We start from the raw sequence: 27,356 nt of genomic DNA, 5'->3' as shown, positions 1-27,356 counted from the left end.
CGTTGCGCCTCGAAGTGGCGACAGACAGCTTCTCCTGCCGCTGCCTGGGAAGGGCTCGGCGGTATCTCCGGCTGCTTTTGAGACTGGCAGCCTGGTTAGAAGCGACGGAGGAGAAAAGGGTGGCCAGGAAAGCCGCCTCTGGGCCTCATTGCGGAGGCAACCAAAGGAACCCGGCGGCGAGCGCTGAAGCGCCGCAAATGCAAATGCAGAAGGGGGTTTATCTCGCTTGCTAGTCGCCCCATCCTCTTCCCTCTCTCTCTCTCGACACCTAGCTCTTGTTCTGCATGTTTACCCACAAAAAAATCATGCGGAGTTCAGTAGGTGTTTGCACTCCCGTGACACTCGAGAGCGCATAGGGACTGCAGCCCTCGGTGGTTGTTGTTATAATTTGTTGTTGTTTAGTTGTTTAGTCTTGTCCGACTCTTCGTGACCTCCTGGACCAGAGCACGCCAGGCACTCCTGTCTTCCACCGCCTCCCGCAGTTTGGTCAAACTCATGTTGGTAGCCTCGAGAACACTGTACAACCATCTCGTCCTCTGTTGTCCCCTTCTCCTTGTGCCCTCCATCTTTCCCAACATCAGGGTCTTTTCCAGGGTGTCTTCTCTTCTCATGAGGTGGCCAAAGTATTGGAGCCTCAGCTTCAGGATCTGTCCTTCCAGTGAGCACTCAGGGCTGATTTCCTTCAGAATGGAGAGGTTTGATCTTCTTGCAGTCCATGGGACTCTCAAGAGTCTCCTCCAGCACCATAATTCAAAAGCATCAATTCTTCGGCGATCAGCCTTATTTGTGGTCCAGCTCTCACTTCCATACATCACTACTGGGAAAACCATAGCTTTAACTATACAGACCTTTGTTGGCAAGGTGATGTCTCTGCTTTTTAAGATGTTGTCTAGGTTTGTCATCGCCTTTCTCCCAAGAAGCAGTCTACCACACTCTGAACTAAATACACTGAATATATTTATGCAAACAATTAGATTTGCATAATGAATCCTTGTTTCAGAATTTGTTGTTTTTTAAGTACAGTATACAGCCTTTAATATTCTGTGTTGGATTACTGCTCCTATCTTTATTGTATTCATATTCCACGAGGAAGTTTAGGCAAAGAGAGTGATTAGTCTCATGGCTGAGCAGGATTTCAACAGTTATCCAGGGCCAAGCCCAACACAATGGTTTGGGTGAGCCTCACATGGTAAGTCAAACGACAGCTAAGTGTGAACAACTAAGTGTACTCTCAGAGCTACAATTCCAGGAGTGGTTTAACAATCCACCCCTCTTCCTTGGGAACTCTGGAATTGTATCTCAGTGAGGGGGAATAAGGACTTCCTAACTCTACAACTGTGGGCAAAACTGAAAAAAGCTATACAACTTTGGCCATAAAAAAGAAAAAGAAAGAAAAGCAAAAAGCAAAGCTCAACAACTTTGCCAAAAAAAGCTCAACCATCGTAGCATAGTGCAGGTGGGACCTTGAAAAAATGGCAGCTGCTTCATTCCTCCCTCTAGTTGTCTTGCTGCCATGCTACCCGAACCAAGACAACAGTTGGCTTAGCATTACTTCCAAACCTGGGCTGGATCTAGACTCATCAAAGAAGCGTTTCAGCTAAACGCGTTGTAAACTTTGTATGAGAAATTGGGTTGGCAAAAATGGAACCCCACAGCGCCATCTGGTGTCACAGTATTATAATGCATATACAGCACAACGCATATAAAGCACTTTTTTTTTTCTTATATAAAGCCAATATAGCTGAGTCCCTGATCTCATGCTTTGTCTCGCTCCAAAGAAACTATAAGCTTGTTGGTGGCCATGGTCTGTCTCACTTGGTAGTAGCAATAGTGATACGGACAGCTTTTGCTACTTCGCCCTGGACTCCATCTGCCTGTGTGGAATATTATGTAAGCAAACATAAAAGTACACAGTACACTGTATACTTGTAAGCAAATGCAAAAGTCACAGCAACTTATGGTGAGAACTGAGCACTATGCATAACTCAAGACAATAGAGCTTCTTGTTATATTATAAAGGATGGGAATTCTTTAGTTTTCCAGATATTGCTGTACTACAACGCTCATCATCCCTATTTGTCACGCTGGTTGGCGATAGGCCGCCATCTCTGTTCTAGAGCAACAGAACATTTCTGATTCTTCTGAAGCTAATGACTGAATTAAATCTGATTGCAAATACACAGCCTAGACTGAGTCATTAATATTTGCAATGACTCATCCTCCTGAATAATTTATGTATGTCACCCAGACTTATTGCTTTAGTGTTATTTGATTTCCCCCCCATCACCATCTAGGCCTCATTATCTGTCCAGACTGAATTTAGAGTATTGCTGCTAAAGATCTGTACATTACCAGTGAGCTGTATAGTACAGATGGCAGAAGGAAGTGTTAATTTGCTAGTTGGATTAAGTAAATACAGTTCAAGTAAAACACAGAAGTGCATCTTGAATTTCACCTTTCTATAAAAGCAAGGAAGTGCTTTCTCTTAGAAACAGCCTTTTTGCAGAGGGTTCAGAGCACAGTTCAGTATATTTTACCTTTATCCAGTATAGTTCCAGTTGTACCTGCCACTTGTTTCCCCAGGGTGCCTCTGGGCTGGTGAAAATCCAGTTTGACTGGAGTTTCACTACGCAGCATGCTCAAATGCTATAAAAACAACTCTTTTTAAGGGGGTGGGAATGTTTGTTGTGAAAAACAGTATCACAGAACCATAGAGTTGGAAGGGAACCTGACGATCATCTAGTGAACGACCTGCGATGCAAGAATACACAGCTGTCCCATGTAATGATCAAACTTGTAACCTTGGTGTTATCAGCATCATGTTCTAACCGAGATTGGCTCTGATATTCCCATGTTGCCATTTTTGAGGGGAGGATGGGGCAGGCTCTTCCGGATTTTGACCCACACGTTTAGCCTCAGTGGGGCTCCATATACATCACCAAACAAATGTGGAAATCATTTTACATCTTGCTGGCACCGCTTCTTCAATAAAACCCCAAAGTGCCTACAGCAAACTCACAAAGCCTGATACAAACGAATGCTGTAAAGATTCAGCGTCAACTAACTTATAACAGTTTAGGTCAGGGGTCTGCAACCTTTAAGACAAAAAGAGCCACTTGGACCCATTTCCAAAGAAAAAAAACTGGGAGCCACAAAACTTGTCATTATAAAAATAATTTTTTTGTCACTTTTTAATTATTTCTTTGTTTGACCCCTCAGAATTACTCCTCCTCATAGAAATAAACGTTAAATTAACAAGTTACCTTTTTGTGTGTGTGTGTTCTTCACTCCCCTTCAAAACAGTGACCAGCGTACATGCCCCTTACAATGTAGCGGGTGGGCAGACGGGAAGGTGACGTCAGGACGGTGCGTGACTAACGCACACACCGCCCCCATGCGACGTCACAGCCAGTACAGCACCCGCCACAGTCGGGAGTGTTGGGGAGCACAATGCGCCTCCTCCCCTCGCTAGTATCTGCCCCGGAGCCGCGGCAAAGGTGTAAAAGAGCCACATGCGGCTCCGGAGCCGTGGGTTGCCGACCCCTGGTTTAGGTGAACGCTTTCTTGAGCTGCTGAATCTGGTTTCTGATTTCTGCCAGGTTGATGCATTTGAGAAAACGGAGGTGAGAAGTCAAAGGGGAAATTCAACAACGGGTTCTCTGTCAGAGCAACTTAATTGCATACTGGTGTGAACCACAAGAAGCTGTTCAGTGGTGTCAGAAATCTGTGCAAAGCTGCAAAGTCTCTCCCACCCCCCCACCCCCCGATCTTGGATTATTTTCAGCAAAAGGTTCTCAGTAGAACATCTGCACCACATTTATTTATTAATGCATTTGTTAACAGAAGGTGTAGGTCTCCTGAGTCACCTGATGACGCAGGTGCTCTCATTGAGGTGGAAGGATTGCTTAGGTAACTGCCTTATTTAATTTAGAAAATTAGAGTTATCCAGGTGTTAACGTATCCTGCATCTGTATGTACTAGCCACATAATTCAATTAAATGGCATCCTACCGAGCCTAGAACTTACAACCTGGGACTTCTGCAAAGGCAGGCTCCACTCTGAACCCATTCATTTTAGAGGACATGTTTAGGCTCACAATACATAGCAGACACATGCACAGCATATCGTACAGATATAGACACTGTCCATTTTTTTGGGGGGGGGAAGCAAGCATGAATTTTGGGAGCCAGCATCTTAAGCCCTCTAGCAATCCTGGTGACACCCACCCACTGATCCGATTTGTGGTCCTGATTTATAAATGAGGATTGGATCCATTCTGACCAGATCTGGAAATCCCATAGACTTGCACTATGAAACCCAAACGGCCATAATATCCTTGTTTTGTTCACAAGGGGGCATGAAATTTGGAAACATGGTAGCCCCTCTAGAGCTAATCAATCTGGCCATGTTTCAGATGGGTAGCACCAGTAATTTTAACGCTAGGTAAAGGGACCCCTGACCATTAGGTCCAGTTGTGACTGACTCTGGGGTTGCGGCGCTCATCTTGCTTTATTGGCCAAGGGAGTCGGCGTTTGTCCGCAGACAGCGAACCAGAGCAGCACACAGAAACGCTGTTTACCTTCCTGCCAGAGCGGTACCTATTTATCTACTTGCACTTTGTGCTTTTGAACTGCTAGGTTGGCAGGAACTGGGACAAAACAATGGGAGCTCACCCCGTCGCGGGGATTCAAACCGCCAACCTTCTGATCAGCAAGTCCTAGGCTCTGTGGTTTAACCCACAGCGCCACCCGCGTCCCTACTAATTTTAACGCTAACCACCTTTAAACATTGCTTTAAAGAAAATACAGTGTGCATGCTTGTAACACACACACGCACACACTGGCTGGATTGCCCCCTCCCTCTCTGAGCTTTCCAGGGTATTCCATTGACATTGTGCTTCAAGAGATTTCAGAATCTCTTGAAGATGACAAACAACTCTTTAATTGTTCATTACAATTCCAGTATACCCCATTAAATGAAGGCAACAGGAGACACGCTAGTCCTCACAGGCGCCACGGAGCTGGTAAAATTGGCACCAGTGGCACAGGGACTCCAACATCACAAAAACAATTTTCAATTGAAAGGAAAAACTAAAACGTACTAGGGGCTATAATTGAGTGTACAAAGGAGCACCACGCAGCTCTTTTAATGTTTTATGAAAATAAATGTCACATGCCTCCCTATCAAATATCCGTTGCCAGCTTTTTAAATAATTTAGAACTCAAGACAGAGGGAAGAGATGCCTCTTTTCTAAGCCATACAAAAAACATCTTGACGACCAAGCATCCAAATGATCTGCTATCACAGCTCCTCACAGAAATTAATAGCAGCTAAAGTTTTGCTAGAAAAAGGTTTGTAGGGTAAAGGAACCTATTTCAGGTGTAGGCCCTGGTTGCTGGTGGTGGATAAAGGAAGGCAGGAATTAAGTGTCTGAATAATGTTGGCTCAGGATGGGATGGACAAATGGACAGACACACCCCATCCTGGCTCCAATTCAGGCTGTAAAATGTGGTTGAGTCCGTGCCTCAGCTTCCCCCAGGATCTTCCATTTTAAACAAAATTTAAAAATTCCTTCCAGTAGCACCTTAGAGACCAACTAAGTTTGTTATTGGTATGAGCTTTCGTGTGCATGCACACTTCTTCGGATACACTGAAACAGAAGTCACCAGATCCATATATACCATATTTTTTGCTCTATAAGACTCACTTTTTCCCTCCTAAAATGTAAGGGGAAATGTGTCTTATGGAGCGAATGCAGGCTGCACAGCTATCCCAGAAGGCAGAACAGCAAGAGGGACTGCTGCTTTCACTGTGCAGCGATCCCTCTTGCTGTTCTGGCTTCTGAGATTCAGAATATTTTTTTTCTTGATTTCCTCCTCCAAAATCTAGGTGCGTCTTGTGGTCTGGTGCGTCTTACAGAGCGAAAAATACGGTATATAGTGAGAGGCTGGGGAGGGGTATTACTCAGAAGGGTGGTGGGAATGGATGATTGGCTGATAGGTGTGGTAAACCTATCAAAGACAGTTTGATTGCCCAATCCAATGCCTAGACCTTTCCTCGTACACCAATAAGGCAATCGTGGGATCGGTTTAGCACTTGACGAAGCAGAGGTATTATTTTGGTCTCAGTTGCTAGGCCAATCCCACAGTGTGTTGGAGCTGTTACAGTTCCCTATTAAAAGCCTGTTTCAGGCTGCAAAACGCTGCTGAAGACAGATGTGGTTTACAGTTCTGCTGAACCTTCAGGGAAAGTCATACATGCATGCATGCTGGAAAGACAAACGAAAGGCGCTATATTGGGCTTCCTCAGTTCTTGCTGCAACTGATGTAACATAATGGGCACATCATCCTCAGCAGTGGCATGCTCAAGGTCTCAAGGAAACTTAGGAAAGGCTGAAGCGCATGAGGCACAAAGTTGCTGCTGTTTTGATTCCCAGCTCTCTTGGCAAGCTGCTGTCTCACCCCAGCTTTTCTCTCTGTCATGAGACAAAGGTTCTTGAGAGCAGAAGCAGTAAGGCCTACAAAGCCTACACAATCATTCAAGCCTGCTAATTGCTAACGGTTAACAGCAAACTGCTGTCACTGTGACTCATGACTCATCTTTATTCTCCCTATAAAAGTAGCCAGCCTCTCTGTGGGCCTCAGTGTCCAGTCTCTCTCTGTGTGTGTGTCTCAGCCAGTGTCTCTGTGTGTGTCGTTGTGTTGCTGCAGAGTGGCTCCAGGACTTCAGTAAATCAGTAACTGAAACTGTGTCTGTGAAGAGTCAGATACTGTAGCTGCTATCAGCACTCTGTGTATGCTCTTTAACTATGCTGTTTATGAACAACTTTATTTTTCTCAAGTAAAAGTTTTATTGCTTATGAAGAAGACTCTGCATTGATTAATTCACCACACACTCTCACCATCCAAAGACCTGCACATTTTGTAAATATTTTCAGTGACAGAATTCATTTTTTTCTTTGTCACCGATTCATGTTGTTGTTTAGTTGTTTAGTCATGTCCGACTCTTCGTGACCCCATGGACCAGAGCACGCTAGGCACTTCTGTCTTCCACTGCCTCCCGCAGTTTGGTCAAACTCATGCTGGTAGCTTCGAGAACACTGTCCAGCCATCTCGTCCTCTGTCATCCCTTTCTCCTTGTGCCCTCCATCTTTCCCAACATCAGGATCTTTTCCAGGGAGTCTTCTCTTCTCATGAGGTGGCCAAAGTATTGGAGCCTCAGCTTCAGGATCAGTCCTTCCAGTGAGCACTCAGGGCTGATTTCCTTCAGAATGGATAGGTTTGATCTTCTTGCAGTCCATGGGACTCTCAAGTCTCCTCCAGCACCATAATTCAAAAGCATCACCGATTCATACCCCCTCAAAAAACCACAAGCTTTTCGTAAGGGACTAAGTGCAGCCTGCATCGTGTGGATCTTGTGTGTGGTAACCACAACCACTAGAGACACGACCCCCACAAGGGCGGGCCAAAAGCAAAAACTATCCTCCTTGGGCCAGAGCCACTGCTGCTCTAAGGGCTAGCAGTAGTCAAGAATGGATCTTCACCACAAAGATGTATCCATTCCAGCTTTTAAACTCAACACTCACTGCATACAAATGTGCCTCTGAATTAATCTGCAGGGCTGCATTTTGGTACTATGGTTATAATCAAGATTACCTCAGATGAGAAGCGCCTGTCAATATAGGAGTGCCATGCACACAAAGTGTTCTGTTTCCCCCTCCCAGCAGCTTCTCTGACTGCTGCTTCAGTCCATTCTTGTTCATGTCCTTTTGCTTTCCTTGGCAGCTTCTACTTCAAAACTTCCAGTCACAATGGCCACGATCCATAAGCACACCAAATCAGAATATTTATAGTTCAGCCCCATTGATTACTGCGACTTGACCATTCCCGCCGATACAAAAATTAATTTGGACTGCAGATTTAAGGTTTCTTGAAATTCCCAGCCCTTTTCTCTGGAATTGCTGTCAAAACGTCTTCTAGAGGTTCATTGTTTTCAATGAAACCATTTCTGCCAAGGCAGTTTACAATTCAACATAAAGGATATAAAAATTGGTGGGGGTGGGGAGAGTCTAACTGGCAAAGTGCCAGTTCTCTTTGCCTGTATCTCTCCCTTTTTCCTTCCCTCAGGGCAGGTGGTGTCAGTTGGCCTCGTGAGGGGACAGCCTGACTGGAGCAAGTCTTGATGTAGCCTTTGCCTGATTCCTTCATGCTCTTCTCTCCTATACAGTGGTACCTCGGGCTAAGTACCAAATTCATTCTGGAGGTCTGTCCTTAACCTGAAACTGTTCTTAACCTGAAGCACCACTTTAGCTAATGGGGCCTCCTGCCGCCGCCGTGCCGCTGGAGCATGATTTCTGCTCTCATCCTGAAGCAAAGTTCTTAACCCGAGTGAAGTCGCAAAGTGATTTCATGCTCTTTATTCAGCTCATAGTGGTGAGAAGGAATGAAGAATGAATGAATGTCCCCTCAAAGTATCTGCTTTATATACATTAGTTACACAATGGGCTGCACATGATTGGCTAATTCTGGAATTCTACTGTAAGCCAATCAGGTTGTGGATTCACTTCTATCTGGAGCATGATTGGGTGGTTCCTGCTAACCAATCATAATGCTGCATTGTTCTAGGACCAATCAGACTGCTGCATTCTGAATCCTATTGTTCTAGGACCAATCAGACTGCTGCAGTTTGGATCCTATTCAACTCAGTACATAACACCGAGGTACTATTTTTGGGTTAGCAGAGTCTGTACCCTGAAGCGTATGTAACCCGAGGTACCACTGTAGTAGGTAAAAGTCTTGACCAGACTTTTCAGGGCCTGCCCTGAGGTTGTCTCTGCCTCCCATGTATTTGTTTCTTCTCACATCTTGTCTCTTTTTGGGTTAGCTTCCCATGTGTTTTCAGACTTGATTTTGGGGGTTCCCCCCTCCCCACCTGATAATAAAATGCAATTGTAGCACCAACTTGTTGAGGAACTTTTGAATGGGACATTGCTGATTGAAGATGAGTATAAGAAGACCATTAGCAAACTCTGCATGTAAGCAGAAATGGGGAAATTGCCTCAGGCATCTTTTCTTAGCGTGGACAATAGAGGAAATTGAGGTTTAGGTATCCTTCCCTTGGTTTCTGCTATATGGGCTGTGAGTGCTGTTGCTTATGCGCTGAATTGGCACCAGAGAAGTATTAGGAGATTCCAGCTGATCAGGGCCTGTGAAAGATCCTATAGCCCAGAAGGCAATACTGTTTTTGGCTTTGACTCTATTGTCAGAGATAAATTATGGGCTCAAGCAGAATCTTAGTACTTCATGCAGCTCAAAAACTAATTTGGAATTGGTACAGAAAAGCAGATGTGCTGAAGATATACCTATAGAGCAACTCCTTGCCCTGTAGCCTTTCTGAAGGAAGGCAATGGCTCACCGTTCTTCTATGGCAGGGGTCTGAACCTGCGGCTCCGGAGCTGCATGTGGCTCTTTTACACCTTTGCCGCGGCTCCGGGGCGGATACTAGCGAGGGGAGGAGGCACATTGTGCACCCCGACACTTCCCACTGTGGCGGGCGCTGTACTGGCTGTGACGTCACATGGGGGCGGTGCGTGCGTTAGTCACACACCGTCCCGACGTCACCTTCCCGCCCGCTGTCAGATCACGGCTCCGGAGATATATTTGTTTTAAATGTTGCAATGGTTTTGCAGCTCCCAGGTTTTTTTTCCTTCGTAAACGGGTCCAAGTGGCTCTTTTTGTCTTAAAGGTTGCAGACCCCTGTTCTATGGGATATGTTGTGCTGAGCTGTAAATATGAGGCAGTCTGCTTTGGTTAAAATTAGGAAATAAAGCCTGTTCTGTAAGGGGGCATATGAGGAGAATACACCCTCAGATCGGTGCATAACATGTGTGTGTAAAATAATACTCCACAAACACTTATGTGTAAAATAATATTCAATGAACTCCTACTTTCTAAATAGGGAAGCAGTGCTTTCTTTTCACGAGAGAGCTCTTTCAACTGCAGAAGTAGGTGCTCCTTTTTAAAAAGTTGTAATTCCTGCTCTTTTGAGTCTGACCTAAGAGTGGCATGGTGCTGATAACACCAAGGTTGAAAGTTCGATCCCTGTATGGGACCAGCTGCATTTTCCTGTATTCCAGGGGGCTGGACTAGAATAGTTCATCCTCAGGGTCCCTTCCAACTCTGTGATAGGATATGATATGATATGATATGAAATGAAGAAATAGGATATTGTAATGAGACTAGATTGGACTAAATGGGTTCTTTAGTGCTAGGACTCTGGTTATAAAAAGAGGCTGCTAAAAAGATCAAACTGGGTTGACAAGCTTAACCTGGCAGATACCATTTGTTGGGAGAATAGCAGTTATGACTTAGGTGATGTGTTGCACCATGAACTAAATAGTGGGTGGGGTATCTTTCTCCCTCCCCTTCCCTGGCGGGATGTCATCAAGTTATCTCTGTGTTACAGATAGCAGTGCTAGTCTTGAAACTGGGCCTGAAAGCTGTCATTTCCTTACTTGCTTTCTGGAAGAACTGAGAATGGTTTTTGTGCCCCTCCCCTCCTATAAATATGATGAGGAGTTAATGATGCAAATCTTCTCTTTTATGTTCAGCCTGAATTTATGAAACTTTGTATCAGAGAATTGCTATCCATATCATTTGGAGTTTATGACTATTGTTTCACTTTTTAACCTAACTGTAAACTGTTTAAGGATTTTTGTAATTTATTATTGTTGATTGCTTTATTGCTTATAAACCACCATTGTTGTATTTTATATAGAGAGCTGCTGTAGCAGCCAGAATGACAATGAATAAATCAACCTCTCCCCCCTCCCATTTATTTCAGGCAAGGATAGTACCGTTAGAAGTTGTCAAAACATTTAAGCACCTCTACTTAAAAGGCAAAACATATTCAAACACTGCACAAATGCTGCCAGAACCAAGGCAATAAATCCTAGTGGACAAAGGAGGTAGGTGGTTTTGCTGATTGGGCTTTTAAGATCCCCAGGGGAAATCAAATTCCACCGAAAAGGCGGTGGGGGCTCCACTAATTCTCAGGATAAGAGGCAGGACCCCACTGAGAGGTAAGCTTATTAATCACATGTAGGGAATCTGTTGGGGAGTTGCTTGCCATTCTGCTTCCTAAAGGAAGGAAGAAACGGAAAGCAAGGAGGGGTAGTAGATTAGGGAGGAACTCGTGCGAGAGAAATATGCTACCAATATCTGCAGAAGGAAGGGGTGCAGCTTAAACTACATCATAAAGTTGGCACTATACCTTTAAACGGTGAACGAAGTATCTTACTATCATTCTTATTTCCATATATACAAGTCCCACAAGACAGCCAACATGCAGAAAACTTTATTCAAATTAGTGATATTTAACGCCATGTAAAAATACAGCAACTTTGAAATAAACATTTGTATCCTATTTTAAGATACATCTGTTTAAAGGGCTTTCAATACAAAGTTCTTAACCTGCCAGGGAAGTGCTGGCTTTCTATTTAACCAAACTTCGGGCAGATCGGCACATGGTCAGGAAGATTTAGCCGGTAGTGCAGCAAATCTTTATAATTACTCAGACCTGTGGATTAACCAAGCAAGACAGGTAATGAAATAGCACTGTTATTGATAGCACTTTTAGTTGAACAACCAGATCAAGAGCACTGGGAATCGTTTCAACAACCAAAGACAACATGGGGTACCTAAATTGCATACATAGAATGGTGGTATTCAGCTAAGTTTCACTCAGAATCAACCTACTAAAATTAAAGGACCTAGTTTTGTCATGTTTGTTAATTTCAGTGGGTCCACTCTAAGTAAACCTAAGTTGAATACCACCCTTAGTTTAGTAGTCGTTTCCTATTTCCCACAAAAAACTGGGAATCACAGTTCTAGGAAGGGGCTATGCTACTTTCTTTCAGCATTATTTTTTAAAATTCCCAGAATCCTCTGAGGATATCAGGATAGTTAAACTGGCATAAAATGTTAAGTACATACGTTCATCCCCATGTAGCAGTATCTACATGTGATATCCAAGTACTGTATGTTGACATCCACACCAAATTCTGAATAATTTGTTCCTCACATCATTAAAAGACAGTACTTTCGCATGTCTCACTGCTCTAAGCTCATCTGTTCCTGGCAAATAGCAGTAAATTATTGTTTTTCCTGTTCTGTTAATATGCTACAGTTTTATAATTTAAGACTGTGAGCTGAACATTTTAACTCCGTATTTCCTACACACAACATGCATTTTTATCACATGCTTTTTCAGATATGGTAACACCAGTGGCAGATTTATCATTATTTCCTTAAAAGCAGATTTTGGGATAAAGAGCTACTGCTGATTTATCCCTCCCTCCCTCCCTCCTTTCACAAGTGCTGAAAAGACACTCACTGATTTAGATTTTGTAGTTCCTGTGGTAAGTCACAGCCAATGTAAGCTCCATTTGTCAAACTGTATTCCAATAGAGCACTAAAGCAGGCATCCTGAACAAATAATAAAAAGATTGTTAACAACTGCAGAATTTATGAATATGAATTTTAACAAAAGTAACCCTGCAACCAATTTATAACTTTACAGTATTTGAAAACAGCATGCCTAAAGAAGAATATCTTTAGAACATTCTTGGTAGCTGACTTTCACATAAAACTGTTGTTAGGAAACATAGGATGCTATTGTACGAGCTGGACTGCAGCAAACATATTCTAACACAGCCTTGTGTTTAAACTTGCTTGCTAGTAGACGACCAGGAATTTCATGCAGACAAGTGAGCAGGCTCGGCAAGAAGGGATGGTTTCTTTGGGTAGTCTATTTTTAATGAGCATGTTACTTTAAAAAGGTAAAGGTAAAGGGGACCCCTGACAGTTATGTCCAGTCGCAGATGACTCTGGGGTTGCAGCACTCATCTCACTTTACAGGCTGAAGGAGCCAACGTTTGTCTGCAGACATTTTTTTTGGGTCATGTGGCCAGCATGACTAATCCGCTTCTGGCGAAACCAGAGCAGCGCACGGAAACACCGTTTACCTTCCTGCCAGAGCGGTACCTATTTATCTACTTGCACTTTTTGGTGTGCTTTCGAACTGCTAGGTTGGCAGGAGCAGGGACCGAGCAACGGGAGCTCACCCCGTTGCGGGGATTTGAACTGCCGACCTTCTGATCAGCACGCCCAAGAGGCTAAGTGGTTTAGACCACGACCCTATACAAACAGCTATTAAAGTGAGGTGTTTGAAGAGTTTATTATGTGTGGGGTTTCTTAGCTTATGTGATTTAGCCATATTTATATTTTAACTGTTGTTTTAATTTATGTTTCCATTGTTGTAGCTTTAAGTTTGCAACTTACTACAAAAGTTACAAATGTGAAATACACCAAGAATGAAAACCACTCATCATTAATATTTATGCCATAATGGAAACTTCCTTTCTTCTTAGCTAATGCTTTATTGAATCATATTAATCATTTTGAAGGATGATTTTTGATATTTTCTGATATTTTGAATTACTATGACTTTACTGAATCGATAAATTTGTTGCTGCTTGCTTTATTTAAACGTTATTGTGTTTGATAATATAGTGATTGTAATGTTGTCGTCGTTTCAATGCTTTTGTGGTCACTGTGAACTGCTTTGAGCTCAACATATGTTGTTGGAAATGCGGAATAGAAATATTAAATCAAAATCAAATCAAATTATTGTGTTACATTTCTACTGAAAAATCTGGGTTCTTTTGGCTTCAGTGAAGAAATTATTGTTGCATCCCAGGCTGTTCCATCTTCAATATAGACATGGCTGAATTCACCACTTATTCAATATCATTATGACCCTTTTCACTCTCTCATGGGTTAATATTGCCTGAAGTAGAAAAGCTGGAACACATAAGCAGGTGTGAATGTATTCTAAATGAAAAGCCCTTGCATATAACTTTTACAGTATTTATACTACAGATAGCCACAGGCAACCTGCCATTCCGCTCTGAAATTAACAGTTTTAACTGAAGCAAGCATGAATTCAACATTTTGCATTGGCAGATAGCAAGCAAGCAAGCCTTACTCTGACAAGCACATGAGGATTCCCCACTATAATGAGCAATGCCTTGGGTCTGGTAATTGCCACATTAAAGCGCTTTGAATTAGTAAGGAAACCTAAGAGTTGTTTTTCATCAGCAAATGAAGTTTCGTTTGACCGAACCTGGAAGAAAGCAGAAACATTAAATCCTGCAAAGGTAATTCTACAGAAGTTATATGTTTGTGTGTACGCCCATATATACACCCACACACATACTCTATGCAAGGTCCAACTATGTTGTCTTGTGTTAGGAGGCAACCCTAAGAGATGCTGTACCACCACAATGCATTAGCTGTGCAACATCTGAGACTGCTGTGATTGGCTGGAGCAGTTGCAGCAGGTCCCAGCTAGAAGTTCAAAAGTCTATAATGCTCATTCCATAACTACTGGAGGGGATCTAGGATGCAAGGGCCTATGATTACAGCGTGTGTGAGGGACAGCAGAGCCAGACCAGGCGGGTGATATAGTCCCTCAGAAATCCCAACAGAGTGCTGGAGCTTCTCTCTGCTTGGCTACGAAGACGGCTAGCCAAAGGGGGTGGAGAGGCTTTGGGAAGGAGAATAAAAGGAGGATTTTCAGAGGGAGTTAGATAGGGACAGAGAGAGGGCTTGATTTGAGATGGAAGATAGGGATTAGGAGAGGATTTGACTGAGGGAGAACTGGTTCTGATCTGAGTGGAACATCCACATTGAGGAGACTATCCATAGGAAGAGGAAGGAGCCTCACAGCTTAGACAGGAAGACCAGGTTGAGTGTCTGGGGAAGGTATACAGACAGGAGTTAACTGGAGGGCTGAGTGTGAGCCTGGAGAGGTAGAAGCTGTGGGAATAGAGATTACCTGAGTCTCATTCTAGCCAGGAGCAGAGAGATCTTCTAGAAGGAAAAGACTCCCAAAACCAGTTAAAAGGGGTGTAGTGACCCCCAGGGTCTGTTACACTATTTGGAAATGCCTCAGGCAGGAGTAGGATTAAGAGGTTGGGTAATTGACAAAAAGTGCCCTTTGCTCGTGAACCAAAATATTAAGATGTGAAGAAAGCTGTGCTGTGTCAAAAGTATTTTACTCTAACACCTGTCATAACTAAGTAAAGGCGTGAGAGTGAAATAACAGAAACTGAGTTAAGCATTTTACCATCTCTTCTAGAAAACTGAACATCTACCGGAAGTGTAAATCCTGATTTTTAGCAACTGACATTTAAGAAAAGTTGTGCATTTACTACTTTAATGCCTCTGACATCTTCAACTTAGCGTAATTAATAAGTTAACTGTTTCCTGAAAGAACACAACTCCAGACCCATCCCTGTTTTTACTAACTTTGTTTTGCAAATAAAACCTTTCAAATTTGTTCAATTTCTGCCTAAGACTCCAAATCACTTAAGTTTTCTCTCAAACAAGAATTCCAAAAGATAACATGTGGTAATTTAGAAATTTAATTAATCGTTGTACCAAGCGGTAGGTTCACTACAGGTTTAATTGCGGCAGTTAGCAGTGGGATCTGCTAAGTTTAATTGGAGCTAGCAGTAGATCTGTTACAATAACACGCCTGCCATTTTTAAAAATATAACAGAGCACAATCCTGTTCTCCCAAACACAAGTTCTGCCCTGGCCAGTGTGAGCTGCCAATGCTTTGGACTGTGGATTCACTCTCTAGCTCTGACCAGCTGCACACTTTCCTGGGAGTAAGCATCCTGGGAGTAAGCGTCACTGAACAAGTAGGACTCATTTCTGAGCAAACTTGCAGAGGACATGCCTATCTAAAATCTCTGCTGATCATTAAGAGTAATGCCACCTATTTTTGCATTGTTTTGTTGCTTCCACTTGCAGCTCTTGAGAATGTGACCAATACTTGGGTGTTTCAGACACACAAATAGCATCTCACTACATACTGTTGATAGGATGATCACTAGGAATTCTTGCCCTTGAAACTCCTCTACAGAACCCACTTTGATGTCCGCTAAATCCACACTGCGCAAGAGAATTCTGATTTTTTCTACCTAAAGAAGAGACAGTATGACAATTACATTTCAGTTATGGCATTCAACACAACTGGCATTAAACAGATGAGCAAGAAATTCAGTTCCTGAAATCCAACTCTGAATATGGACCACAGGCCAAAAAAGGTTAACCTCCTCAAAACTAAACACATAACGCAAGGGAGAAATGTAAATTTAGGTGGCTTTTTGTGAAAATATCCTGTTGCCTATGTAATACTTTACTAACTTTAGATTAGGATCCACCATCACTTAAATCCACTCTTGCATCTTTCAAAATTATAAGCTATATGTGTGATGTAGTAAAGAATATACATATTGCCTTGGATCTCAACAAGGCACCTGCAAATGAAAAGTCTTCTTTATGTTCATGGAGGAGATTGAGATCCAGGAAACGATCCTGCTGGTGGAAGAAAATAAATTTGGGAAGTGGCAAAAGTTAGCTCACATTGTGATGTAGATCTATCCAATTTTCAGTTTCTCAAATAATATGCCAACCAAAACACTGCAATCCTTCAAAACGTGCAGTTCTCCAACTCTATAGTGGGTACACAAACATGCACCTTAGGGGAAGTGTGCCTAAAAATGCATTTATTAGAGAAAATAACACGCACAAATGCACTACAGGAGGGCAAATTGCTTACAAAAATCAGCATGTGAGACAAAAATGTGTATATTAGTCAAAATAATAATAATAATAATAATAATAATAATAATAATAATAATAATAATAATTTATTTATACCCTGCCCATCTGGCTGGGCTTCCCCAGCCACTCTGGGCGGCTTCCAAAAAAAATATTAAAATACTGTACTACATCAAAACAGGGCTGCCTTCAGATGTCTTCTATAAGTCTGGTAGTTGTTGTTCTCTTTGACATCTGGTGGGAGGGCATTCCACAGGGAGGGCGCCACTACCGAGAAGGCCCTCTGCCTGGTTCCCTGTAACTTGGCTTCTCGCAGTGAGGGAACCGCCAGAAGGCCCTCGGTGCTGGACCTCAGTGTCCGGGTAGAACGATGGGGGTGGAGACGCTCCTTCAGATATACTGGACCGAGGCCGTTTAGGGCTTTAAAGGTCAGCACCAACACTTTGAATTGTGCTCGGAAGCGTATTGGGAGCCAATGTAGGTCTTTCAAGACCGGTGTTATATGGTCTCGGCGGCCGCTCCCAGTCACCAGTCTAGCTGCCGCATTCTGGATTAGTTGTAGTTTCCGGGTCACCTTCAAAGGTAGCCCCACGTAGAGCGCATTGCAGTAGTCCAAGCGGGAAATAACCAGAGCATGCACCCCTCTGGCGAGGCAGTCTGCAGGCAGATAGGGTCTCAGCCTATGTACCAGATGGAGCTGGTAAACAGCTGCCCTGGACACAGATTTGACCTGTGCCTCCATGGACAGCTGTGAGTCCAAAATGACTCTTCAGGGGCACAGTTACCCCATTCAGGACCAGGGAATCCTCCACACCTGCCCTCCTCCTGTCTCCCAAAAACAGTACTTGTCAGGATTCAACCTCAATCTGTTAGCCGCCATCCATCCTCCAACCGCCTTCAGACACTCACACAAGACCTTCACTGCCTTCACTGGTTCAGATTTAAAAGAGAGGTAGAGCTGGGTATCATCCGCATACTGATGAACACCCAGCCCAAACCCCCTGATGATCTCTCCCAGCGGCTGCATGTAGATGTTGAAAAGCATGGGGGAGAGGACAGAACCCTGAGGCACCCCACAAGTGAGAGCCCAGGGGTCTGAACACTCATCCCCCACCACCACTTTCTGAACACGGCCCAGGAGGAAGGAGCGGAACCACTGTATCACAGTGCACCCAGCTCCTCAAGACGGTCCAGAAGGATGAACTCTAAAATTCTTTTGAATTCTCATGGGGACTTTTTGTTGGATGGGCAAATCACAATTTGATGAGGAAATGTTGAACTTAAATACTAGAAAAATAACAAACCGAAAGAAACCAAAATTGACAAGATTCACCCATCTCTAACATACACTTTGTTGTCTGGGGGAAATATTCTAATAACTTCAGCAATCTTAGTAGACTTATGTCCCCAGCCAGATGAGTTATAAATAGCAAATATGATGAAGAAGATGATGATGATTGAGATGTACCTTCTAACTGTTTTTTTAATAGTTGTGACTGCCATCCTACAACATGGCTTTTAGAACCTCTTAGGGTAAGCTGACAATACCACCCCAGGTAACAACCAAAACATGTACCCACAACATTCCATACAAAAAGAAAACGAAGAACAGGCAAAAAAACAAAGAATAGCATAGGCACAATAGAAATCCATAGCATGAAGCCATACCTGCTTTTGATAAGGCGTAATCACTCCAATATCTTTCTGTGACACTGAATGGTAGATGCTTTTAGCAACAAGGCAACAATAAAACATTACTTGGACTGCTTCTGTAGGATTGAACCAAGAAGGATTGTAGCCTTCACGTGTTTCAGTGCCCTGGCAATTGGGAGGTGGGAAAAGAAAACCGTCAACAATGCACTTTATATTTATTTTTCTGAAAGTCTGATAGCCTGTTTTATTCTCATGATAACCATTTTGATAATAAAAGCGACTTTAATGTGGTTATCACCAAACAAATGCATTTTCATATTAATTAATTAAGGCGTTATTTTTATTATTATTTACCAGAAAAAGTCAATTATTTCAACAAAATTGGAATCTTTTTGTTTTTACTTAAAAATCTGTCAAAATCTTTCTTCAATTTCTAAGTATTTCGTTTACTTGATTTAGGAGGCAGCTGCCCTCCCCAGCTATGCCCATGCCTAGACCCTAAGTTTTGCCAACCTCTCTTTGGATACAAACATGTTTTACGTACTCTCATTCCATGAAAAACCAGGGGGAAACCTTTCCTTGGCAGCTTGTTCCATCCCAACAAAGAGTTTGTCACGGAAGGATCAGCACACACTTCCAACTCCTTATGGTAAAAGAGTCTAGATGGCAATGTGAGCAGTGCAGCATGTGACCTGTAATTCTTCACAAGCTTTGTAATCTGCAAGCAAAGAAAGTAAAATCCAAAACAGGGGGCTATACATTATTATCTGAAGCAAACGCTTATTGGTAAATGAGGCCAGTTTTGCCACGTTTCAAAGAATGTCGCTTCTGGAAGCGGCTTCCTGATGGACTTCACTGGGAATATGTCTGTAGTTTTAGATGCAAGGTAAGGTAAAGGAGCCCTGGAGGGCTAAGTCCAGTCAAAGGCGACTATGGGGTGTGGTGCTCATCTCGCTTCAGGCCGAGGGAGCTGGAGTTTGTCCACAGCTTTCTGTCATGCGACTAAACTGCTTCTGGCACAATAGAGCACCATGACGAGTGCCAGAGCATACAGAAATGCTGTTTACTTTCCCACCACAGTGGTAAATATTTATCTACTCACACTGGTATGCTTTCGAACTGCTAGGTTGGCAGAAGCTGGGACAGAGCAATGGGAGCTCGCCCCATCGCATGGATTCAAACTGCTGGCCTTCTGATCAGCAAGCCCAAAAGGCTCAGTGGTTTAGACCACAGTGCCACCCATGTCCCTAGTTTAGATGTACAGATTGGCTCACTTTGTGTTGATCTTTGCCAGCCCATGTATTAAGACTGGAACAGGAGCAGTGCAGGCCACATTCTTTGCAGAGAGAAGAAACTTGAGTTCCCCAAGACAAATTCCATCAATGCCCCCAATCGTACACGATGGCACTGACTCACTAGGCTGGGGAGCCCCAAATGTTTCCAACCTTAAAGATGTGATGCTACTTGCTGATTACACCTGTTTGAAAAGGCTACTGGAGTCAATGTTATAACTTGTACTGTATTTTAGATCTGCTATATAATATCTGTTGAGAGGTGAAGAAATTGCCTAGAAGACAGCAGCTTGCATTTAATGAAGAGATATACTGTACACCAGAGTGGAGAATCTTTTTCAGGTCGAGGGCTGCGTTTCATCTGGGCAGCCTTCCGGGGTCATGTGCTAGTGGTGGGTAGGGCCAGAGGCAAAAGTGGGAGGGACAAGAAATATGAATTTTATCTTCGGGCAGTATGCTAGTTTCGATACACCTGCAGACACCACCACCTATAAATACAAGCAAGTATTATGGGGGTGGCAAGTTCTGATGAAACATGGTTTTATCTGGTATTCATAACATTTGCTTTGTATTCTTTCGGTATCAGCAAAACTACTGGTTGACTGCTGTACTGAATAACTTCAGAGACTGAGTGGTTAACATCATTCCCCAACTAACTTACCAACAGAGGATTGTATGATTCAGTAGCACCAAAAGCCTCCTCATCTCTCTGATATAGAGGGCGACTCATCAGTCTCTCCAGCAGGGAAATGTGCAATCCATAAACTGAAGCAAGCCTGGATTTTATTACTGGACCTAGCTGCATCGGATCACCTGAAAGGACTATCTGTAAATACAATTGTTTATTATTATTATTTAAAAAAGGGAAACTTAAAATCAAGTTCTAATGTAACTTTTTCATGCAATGTATTTACAAAACATGTTCAGGGGATCTTGGAGTAGTGTGCCATCAACATGCAGGTGGCTTCCAGCTCACTCTGCTTTTACAGCTGTCCAAGGAGGACCTGATGATGCCCCAAACAGATACCTGGAGTCAGTAGTGGGCTGTAGGAAGGCTAGCAAAGTGAGGCTAAATACAGATTTTTTTAAAAGAGGTGCTGTTGATGAATGGTCTATCAGTCTAGGGAAGTGGTACTCAGTCTGCTCTAGATCCCCACTCCTCTCTTAAGGCCAGCGTTCACAGTTGGAGAGGGGTGGGGGGTACTGTGTGGTCCAGCACTGCTGCTAGATGCTAAGGTGGGCAGCAAAAGCTTGCACTGGTTTCTATCAGCTCTGGTTGGTGAGAGCTAAATGGGCCAGATTGAAAGGCACAGCTAGACTGGATTTGAAAGGCACAGCTAGACTGATTTACTGCAATGCACTGCATATACAGTACGGCACATTCGGAAACTACAGCTGGTCTAAAACACGACAGCTGGACTATTAAGTGGGAATGAACTCTCTGAGCACATCATGCCAGTATTAAGTGTGCTTCACTGGCTAGTGGGACAGTATTTTGTTTCCATACTCCAGTGCTGGTTTTCACCTTTAGAGCCCTAAATGGCATGAGTCCCAAGTAACTGAAGTACCACCCTTCTTCAAATTAACCTGCTGAGCAGTTAAGATCTTTGTCTGAAGCCATTCTCTTGGGTACTCACATATTCTGAAATTAGATGGGTGGCTACTAGAGGGAGGGTTTTTTCTTTTTTCCAGTGATGGCTTCCAATTATGAATTTCCATTATTGAGCATATGGGTCTAGGAAGCACCTGGCAGTCCTTCAGGCTTAGTGGAATAACTGAGTTTATGGGTAATTTGTTTCTCCCTAAATCTGAATTAATTGTTTTAATGTCTACTGGTTTCAAGATTTTACTGCTGTATTGTACTGCCTATTGCTGCTATGTTATTGTTTTGACAGCCACCTAGAAACGTTTGCAAAAAGGCAGCATTTGTTAAATGGGTCCACAATTCTCCTGCCTACAGTTAAGTCACTGAAATCTTCTGTCTGGATGCTATGGAAAGATATATCGAGAACAATAATGTGCAATATGGAAGAAGAGCCAGTTCAGTCATTCCTCCTGCTCAGGCCAATATCTTTCCCAGCCCTTCTCAAGAATTCCTCTCTTCCTTTTGTTTTCTTAGCTGGAGATGCTGGAATAAACATGAACATTAATTTGTGACCATGTGGCGTATTACCTTACTAAGCTTTAACAGTGTTTGATAACTACAATATTGCAACAAGATGACAATTAAAAATCAAGCACATTGCCATTTAGAGCATGTTCACACTATCAAATCTTGTCTTAAGCAGCATGAGATTCATGCATCCCCTTTGCTCCTGTTTTTGCCAGCAAATAAGCCTGGAAGTCACAATCAAGCTTTGCAGCTTGGGCAAAGGAAGAAATGACATAGTTGCATGTAGCGAGTGCTTTTGTATAAGCACATCCTTAATATCATATGCACCAGCAGCATATGACAAAATCTTCCAAAAATGTTATATTTTCTTCTTTCTAGAAACTTTATCTCACGACTCTCAAAGGAAAGGAAAGAGGCTCAACCCAACGAAGGCGGTAGAAATGTACACACCTGCCCACTGACTTCTGAAATCAGCCCCAGTGGAATGAGGCTTTCTGGTTCACTGGCCTGTCCTGCTTCATCCAAAAATGCATGTGTAAAGTGTCCAAGCCTAGAGTTAATAGAACAAAAGTTGAAATTGCTGGCTTGTTGCATGTTCTGCCATGCTGTGCTGGTACCAAAGCAATTATTTAAAAAAAAAACAGAAATACAATACTTGTGAATGAATAGTGTTTCAATCCAGTTAAAGCCTTTGATTATCAATTTGTACAAGATTCAACAGGCTGCCTTGGGGCTGCTTCACATGTTACAATAAAGTGAATATACATAATCACCTAACATGCTGATATGTGAACAAACTGTGGAAGACTTGAGGCTTGTGCAATCCCTTCTTTTGCTCCTTTACAATCCGTGGGGCTCATGTGCTCCCCTCTCCTCTTCTTTCACATTCATGAAGAGGAAATGGGAAAACTTTTGCCAGGAGAAGCAGTGGGTGACAAGGTCACTCAGTGAGTTTCATGGAATTTTTTGATAGTTAAAATGACACGTTAAAATATTCAGTGACTCAGATTATACTAGTTACAGGTACCAATAACAAACTTAGTTGGTCTCTAAGGTGCTACTGGAAGGAATTTTTTTATTTTGTTCAGATTATACTGTGAAACACATTATGAATGAAGACCACAGAATGATGGGTTGTTTTTGAATTTGCTCTTTTTTCTTGGTTCAGGTGACTACCTTGGGGCATCTTTACACCCCTGTCTTGTTCTGAATGTTTCACAAAAACACGCATTTGCAATACCTTATTCCTATTTGGTAGAACATTCCTGCACTGCTGCATGTCACTATAATGATCCTGAATCGAGATGCTTTCCAAATGTCTTCTCCGTCTTTGCTGTAAAGCTTTATCACATCACTGAGAGTCTATCAACACAAAACCAGCAATTGGGCATTAAGTATTTTTATCACAGGGTAAATGTACAGCGTATAGCTCATGTACACAAAAGGCAGTACAGTAAGCCTGCAACCTATGTACATTTAACTTGTGAGCATTCACCTTTATGTGAGTGGCAAAAAAATCTTTAAAAGGGGGCAAGTTTCTGTGAAAAATGACTTTGGCAATCCTACCTGCAGTTGCACTCAGTGGGTTTTGACTATATGCAATTTTGGATTTAGGCGCAATCCCTGGAAGGTAACCCCTGTGTAAGTTGCGGACTTACTGTATGCCAAAACCAAAGCAGATGCCAATAATTTGTCTTTGTTTCTGTGAAGTTTTACTGACTGCGAGTCAACAATTCTGAACTATATGGGACCAAATGTCTTGACTCCATATAAGGCATCTTTCTATGTTGCTAAGCATTGCTCAGTACAAATAAAGGGAGAAAACCAGCAATGAATTCATACTAAACAAATTTATTGTACATAGCCAATGCTGAGCTTTTAAATGCATGATCTACCTCATAATGCAATTAAGATACAATGAAGTCACATAGGGTACATCAAGCTTTTAAATAAAATTTACCTCTTCATTTCTGCTGGAAGCGTTAACTCTAACCATAACTCCTGGCTTTAACAAGTTGCTGTCATGAAGTCGTGAACAAACTAGATCTGATGCACTGTTTGATGGCGCGCAGACCAGTATTCGGCTGTCTGGTACGGTGTAATGTATCTAAAGTTTTAATTAAAAATAAATAAATCACAAATTGTTAAAAATACTGAACAGATTTTTTTTGCTATTTTTTATTTATTCATAAGTCAGCTGCCATTTAATAAACAAAGACCAACATTTGTAATCGTGATTTCCCCCTATTCACTCAAGTTCCAAAATCCATGTTATTATGAAATCTTCTTGAAGAGGGACAAAGATAGGAATGCTGCTGCCTTCAAAATATCTCCGTTATCCACCAATTACAGCTGCATTCACATGCCATGGTAAATCACAGTTAACGGTTCACTGTGAATGCATATATGGTTCCTGCTTCGTTCCTCTCTTAGTATGAGCAACAAAGCATGATTTTTGGCTTAGCGTTGCGTCCAACCTGGGAATTGTGGTTTGCTTTGTAGCTTATTGTTCACACTTGTGCTAGGGGAGATGCAAAGCACAAGCAATCTCTACATCCAAAGCAAACCATTAACTATGGGTTACCATGGCTTGGGAATACTGGCTACGCATCAAATTAGGGTTTTCCCTTTTTATATTGATCCGCCATAAAAGGTTTCCATTCTGAAACACATGAAGTTGCTCCCCTTCAATACATTAGAGCAACATCACTGTGTTGAGTCTCATGCCCAGAGGATACAGTGTAGACAGGGCAGGTCATGCTACCCGCAAATCAGAAATTACTTGTGGTAGAACTCTATTGCAGACAATGCCTTGGTTCTCTCTTTCTACCTTCTCAAGCAATGGGAATGCACCTCAAAGCTAATTCACTGTTAGACAAATACAGCCGTACCTTGATTTTCTAACAGCTTAGTTCTCAAACATTTTGGCCCCTAAACGCTACAAACCCGGAAGTGACGTTCCGGTTTGCAAAGTATTTTTGGAAGCTGAACGTCTGTCGGGGATTCCGATTGGCTGCAGGAGTTTCCTGCAGCCAATAAGAAGCCGCACTGAATATTTTGGAAGTCAAACGGATTCCATTCGACTTCCAAGAAACGACTGTAGTTGACAAAGTTAAAATTCTTTAAAGTGGCAGTGTTGAAACCCAAATATATTGTTGCTAACTGTTACCTGCAAAATTGCTTCAATCACTGTGACAGTTTTACCAGTTCCTGGTGGTCCAAAGAGAATGTAAGGAGTTGGACGACATTCACCACTAAGAATCCTTTTCACTGCTAGTTTCTGATGCTCATTCAGCATGGGATTGAAGAAGTCACAGTTTCTTCTACTGGATACTGAAGTTCCATTTACTACATCCAAAATTGTGTATATTAAAAAGTGTTTTTCTTTGGCTTGCAAAAATTTTTTTTAAAGTCAGTATTTAAAAGGTTTTTCTATTATTTACAATATTCTTATACTAACGTGTTTGTGTGGCAATAGTCACCACGTCAGAAACGATAGCTCCCTCGTCTTTTGGCATCCTTCTTTCATTGCCATTTTGTACCCTCTTATCCTGCAAGTAGCAAAAGAGAAGATCCAACAGTATTTAAATATACAGTATTTAAAAAAAATAGTAGCATCTGTTCAAATTTTAGATTTCATAATTCTATGCAAGTCATGACTTAATAATTTCAGGCACAGCTTATTCCTGTGTAAATTCCAAAGAGACTTCAAACAGTTTGCATATACAACACTGCTTGGAAAAAACATTTGAAAAATGTTTGGAAAAGAGTTCTTAAAATGTGAAGAGAGAAGACAATGAACTTTTCTCCTCATGCTGTCCCTGACTTAACTAAACTTATTGGGAGGAAGAGAGAGATTAGTTGCTTAATTTGGAAGAGGGGAAAGATGTCCATGCTTAACCTTCAGATACAGCCACTCTGGGCCTTTCCCATTCTGGTAAGCAAAGTTTAAAGTTTATGATGGAAGGATAAAAACAGGGCATGAAAAAGCCAATAAAGATTTAATAGAAATTCCCCAGAGCTGTAGAGGCCAGACAGTGCATGTAACTACCCAGCTTACTCATGCAGCTATTCAAAAGAGCTATGCAAACATGCAGCCAAACTCCAGGTTTCTCTGTTTTGAATATTCTCCCCACCAGGGATTTAGGAGTATAGCACACCAACTCTACCAACCCCAGTCTGGGCAATGTTTACAGAAGAGTGTTCGGTGTACTTGGATGCAACAATGCAAAACGCCCGCTGGGATGAAGGGGTAAGGAAAAGGATTTGCTTGGTAGGCTGGACCCTGAGGTCCCTGCCACCCCACTTTGATAGGTGGGTGGGGCTTAATTTTAATTCAACCCCCCCCCTTCGGACAGGGATTGGTTCCACTTGGGAGCGGATCCCAGTGGCACTTGCACCAAAATTTAAGAAGTGTGGAGTGCAACCCCTGCTTGCAGAGGAGGAATTGGAAGTGCACACTAACACTCTTGAATATTCCTTTGCAGCTGTGGCCTTACCCGCCCCACACCTGACATCAGGCGTGCGTGGAAACAGCGTCATAGGTCAAATTAGGACTACTGGCCTGGGGGCTGGAGGTTCCCTATGGCTGCTCTAGCATAAGAGGAATCTGCATCAGTTTCCTTTGGAAGGTCCTTTGGTACTCATCTATAGGGAAAACTACAATGGAGGCATTATAAAGGGCAGAAGACATAGATGGTGAAGATGTGAAGTTGCTATGGAGAAAAACATGTATGAGTCATTAACTTCACACTTCTTCAGTTCGCATTTTCAAGACAGAGAACAAACTATTGCATCGAACATCCCAAATGACATTCTGACGTCAATATCCAAGTGTAAAATGTTGGCAAGTAGACTATTTATAGTGGCAAAGGAACAAAATTAGGTTCTCTTATACATCTTAACTTTACAGACTGCCACACCATTTGGTAGTAAATAGCTTATTGTAAAGAAGATAATAAATGGATGGCAAAGGCATACCTCATCTTCTTCTGTGATGTTTTGCTTTTGTGCATCGGAAAGACATTCTGAATCACGCCACTGCTTGACAACTTGTGGAGATTGCACAGTGACCTGATATGGAAATAAAACTTGGGAAAGAACAGGAAGGAGAGAGAAACAGGAATGGTGTATAATTCTGAATAAGAATTTGATCCATTGAATTGCTTAATAGAAACTGACAGTAGAAGATGTCAACAGGATTTAGTCTTGCAGTCATTTAAGGATCAGAATTTCAATAGTGTGTTCCCTCAGCCTAACCCTTTTTCAGCTGAAGTAGCCCTCTGGGGCGGGGGGAATCCAAGTTACAAAGTCAGCAAAAATTCTAACAGTAACACTCTCTCCAAAGTGTATTAGTTACTCCCCTGTGGACACAAAGACTTGCAGCTTCAAACCTCAACTCCAGTTCTACACCAAAAAACTGCCCCTAGACACATCAGTATACCTGAAAGAGCGTCTCCACCCCCATTTTTCTGCCTGGACACTGAGGTCCAGCGCCTAGGGCCTTCTGGCGGTTCCCTCACTGCAAGAAGCAAAGCTACAGGGAACCAGGCAGAGAGCCTTTTTGGTAGTGGCACCTGCCCTGTGGAACGCCATCCTACCAGA

General features: G+C 42.5%; 1 protein-coding gene across 2 annotated transcripts in view; it reads right to left on the bottom strand.

Annotated features, from left to right (window-relative positions):
- Positions 1-10,129: 10,129 nt before the first annotated feature.
- MOV10L1 (Mov10 like RNA helicase 1) overlaps positions 10,130-27,356 on the bottom strand; it is a 38,276-nt gene continuing 21,049 nt past the window's right edge. Inside the window, exons 15-27 of one of the 2 annotated variants that reach the window (XM_082242446.1) lie at positions 26,733-26,842; positions 25,213-25,303; positions 24,922-25,100; positions 23,713-23,859; positions 22,993-23,114; positions 22,203-22,302; positions 20,301-20,465; positions 18,892-19,065; positions 18,363-18,512; positions 15,944-16,051; positions 14,047-14,184; positions 12,394-12,485; positions 10,130-10,178 (exon numbers count right to left, since the gene is read on the bottom strand). In XM_082242446.1, the coding sequence (XP_082098572.1) occupies positions 10,145-10,178; positions 12,394-12,485; positions 14,047-14,184; positions 15,944-16,051; positions 18,363-18,512; positions 18,892-19,065; positions 20,301-20,465; positions 22,203-22,302; positions 22,993-23,114; positions 23,713-23,859; positions 24,922-25,100; positions 25,213-25,303; positions 26,733-26,842 (1,610 nt within the window). In that variant the 3' untranslated portion in view covers positions 10,130-10,144. Of the gene's footprint in view, positions 10,179-11,339; positions 11,578-12,393; positions 12,486-14,046; positions 14,185-15,943; positions 16,052-18,362; positions 18,513-18,891; positions 19,066-20,300; positions 20,466-22,202; positions 22,303-22,992; positions 23,115-23,712; positions 23,860-24,921; positions 25,101-25,212; positions 25,304-26,732; positions 26,843-27,356 lie in introns of those variants that run through there. The other variant, XM_082242447.1, reaches the window with a different exon arrangement.

Source organism: Podarcis vaucheri, assembly GCF_965113315.1.
Source record: "Podarcis vaucheri genome assembly, contig: SUPER_10_unloc_1, whole genome shotgun sequence".
NCBI lineage: Eukaryota > Metazoa > Chordata > Lepidosauria > Squamata > Lacertidae > Podarcis > Podarcis vaucheri.
The sequence above is the reverse complement of the archived record's forward strand: the minus strand, read 5'-3'. Positions and strand labels throughout refer to the sequence as shown.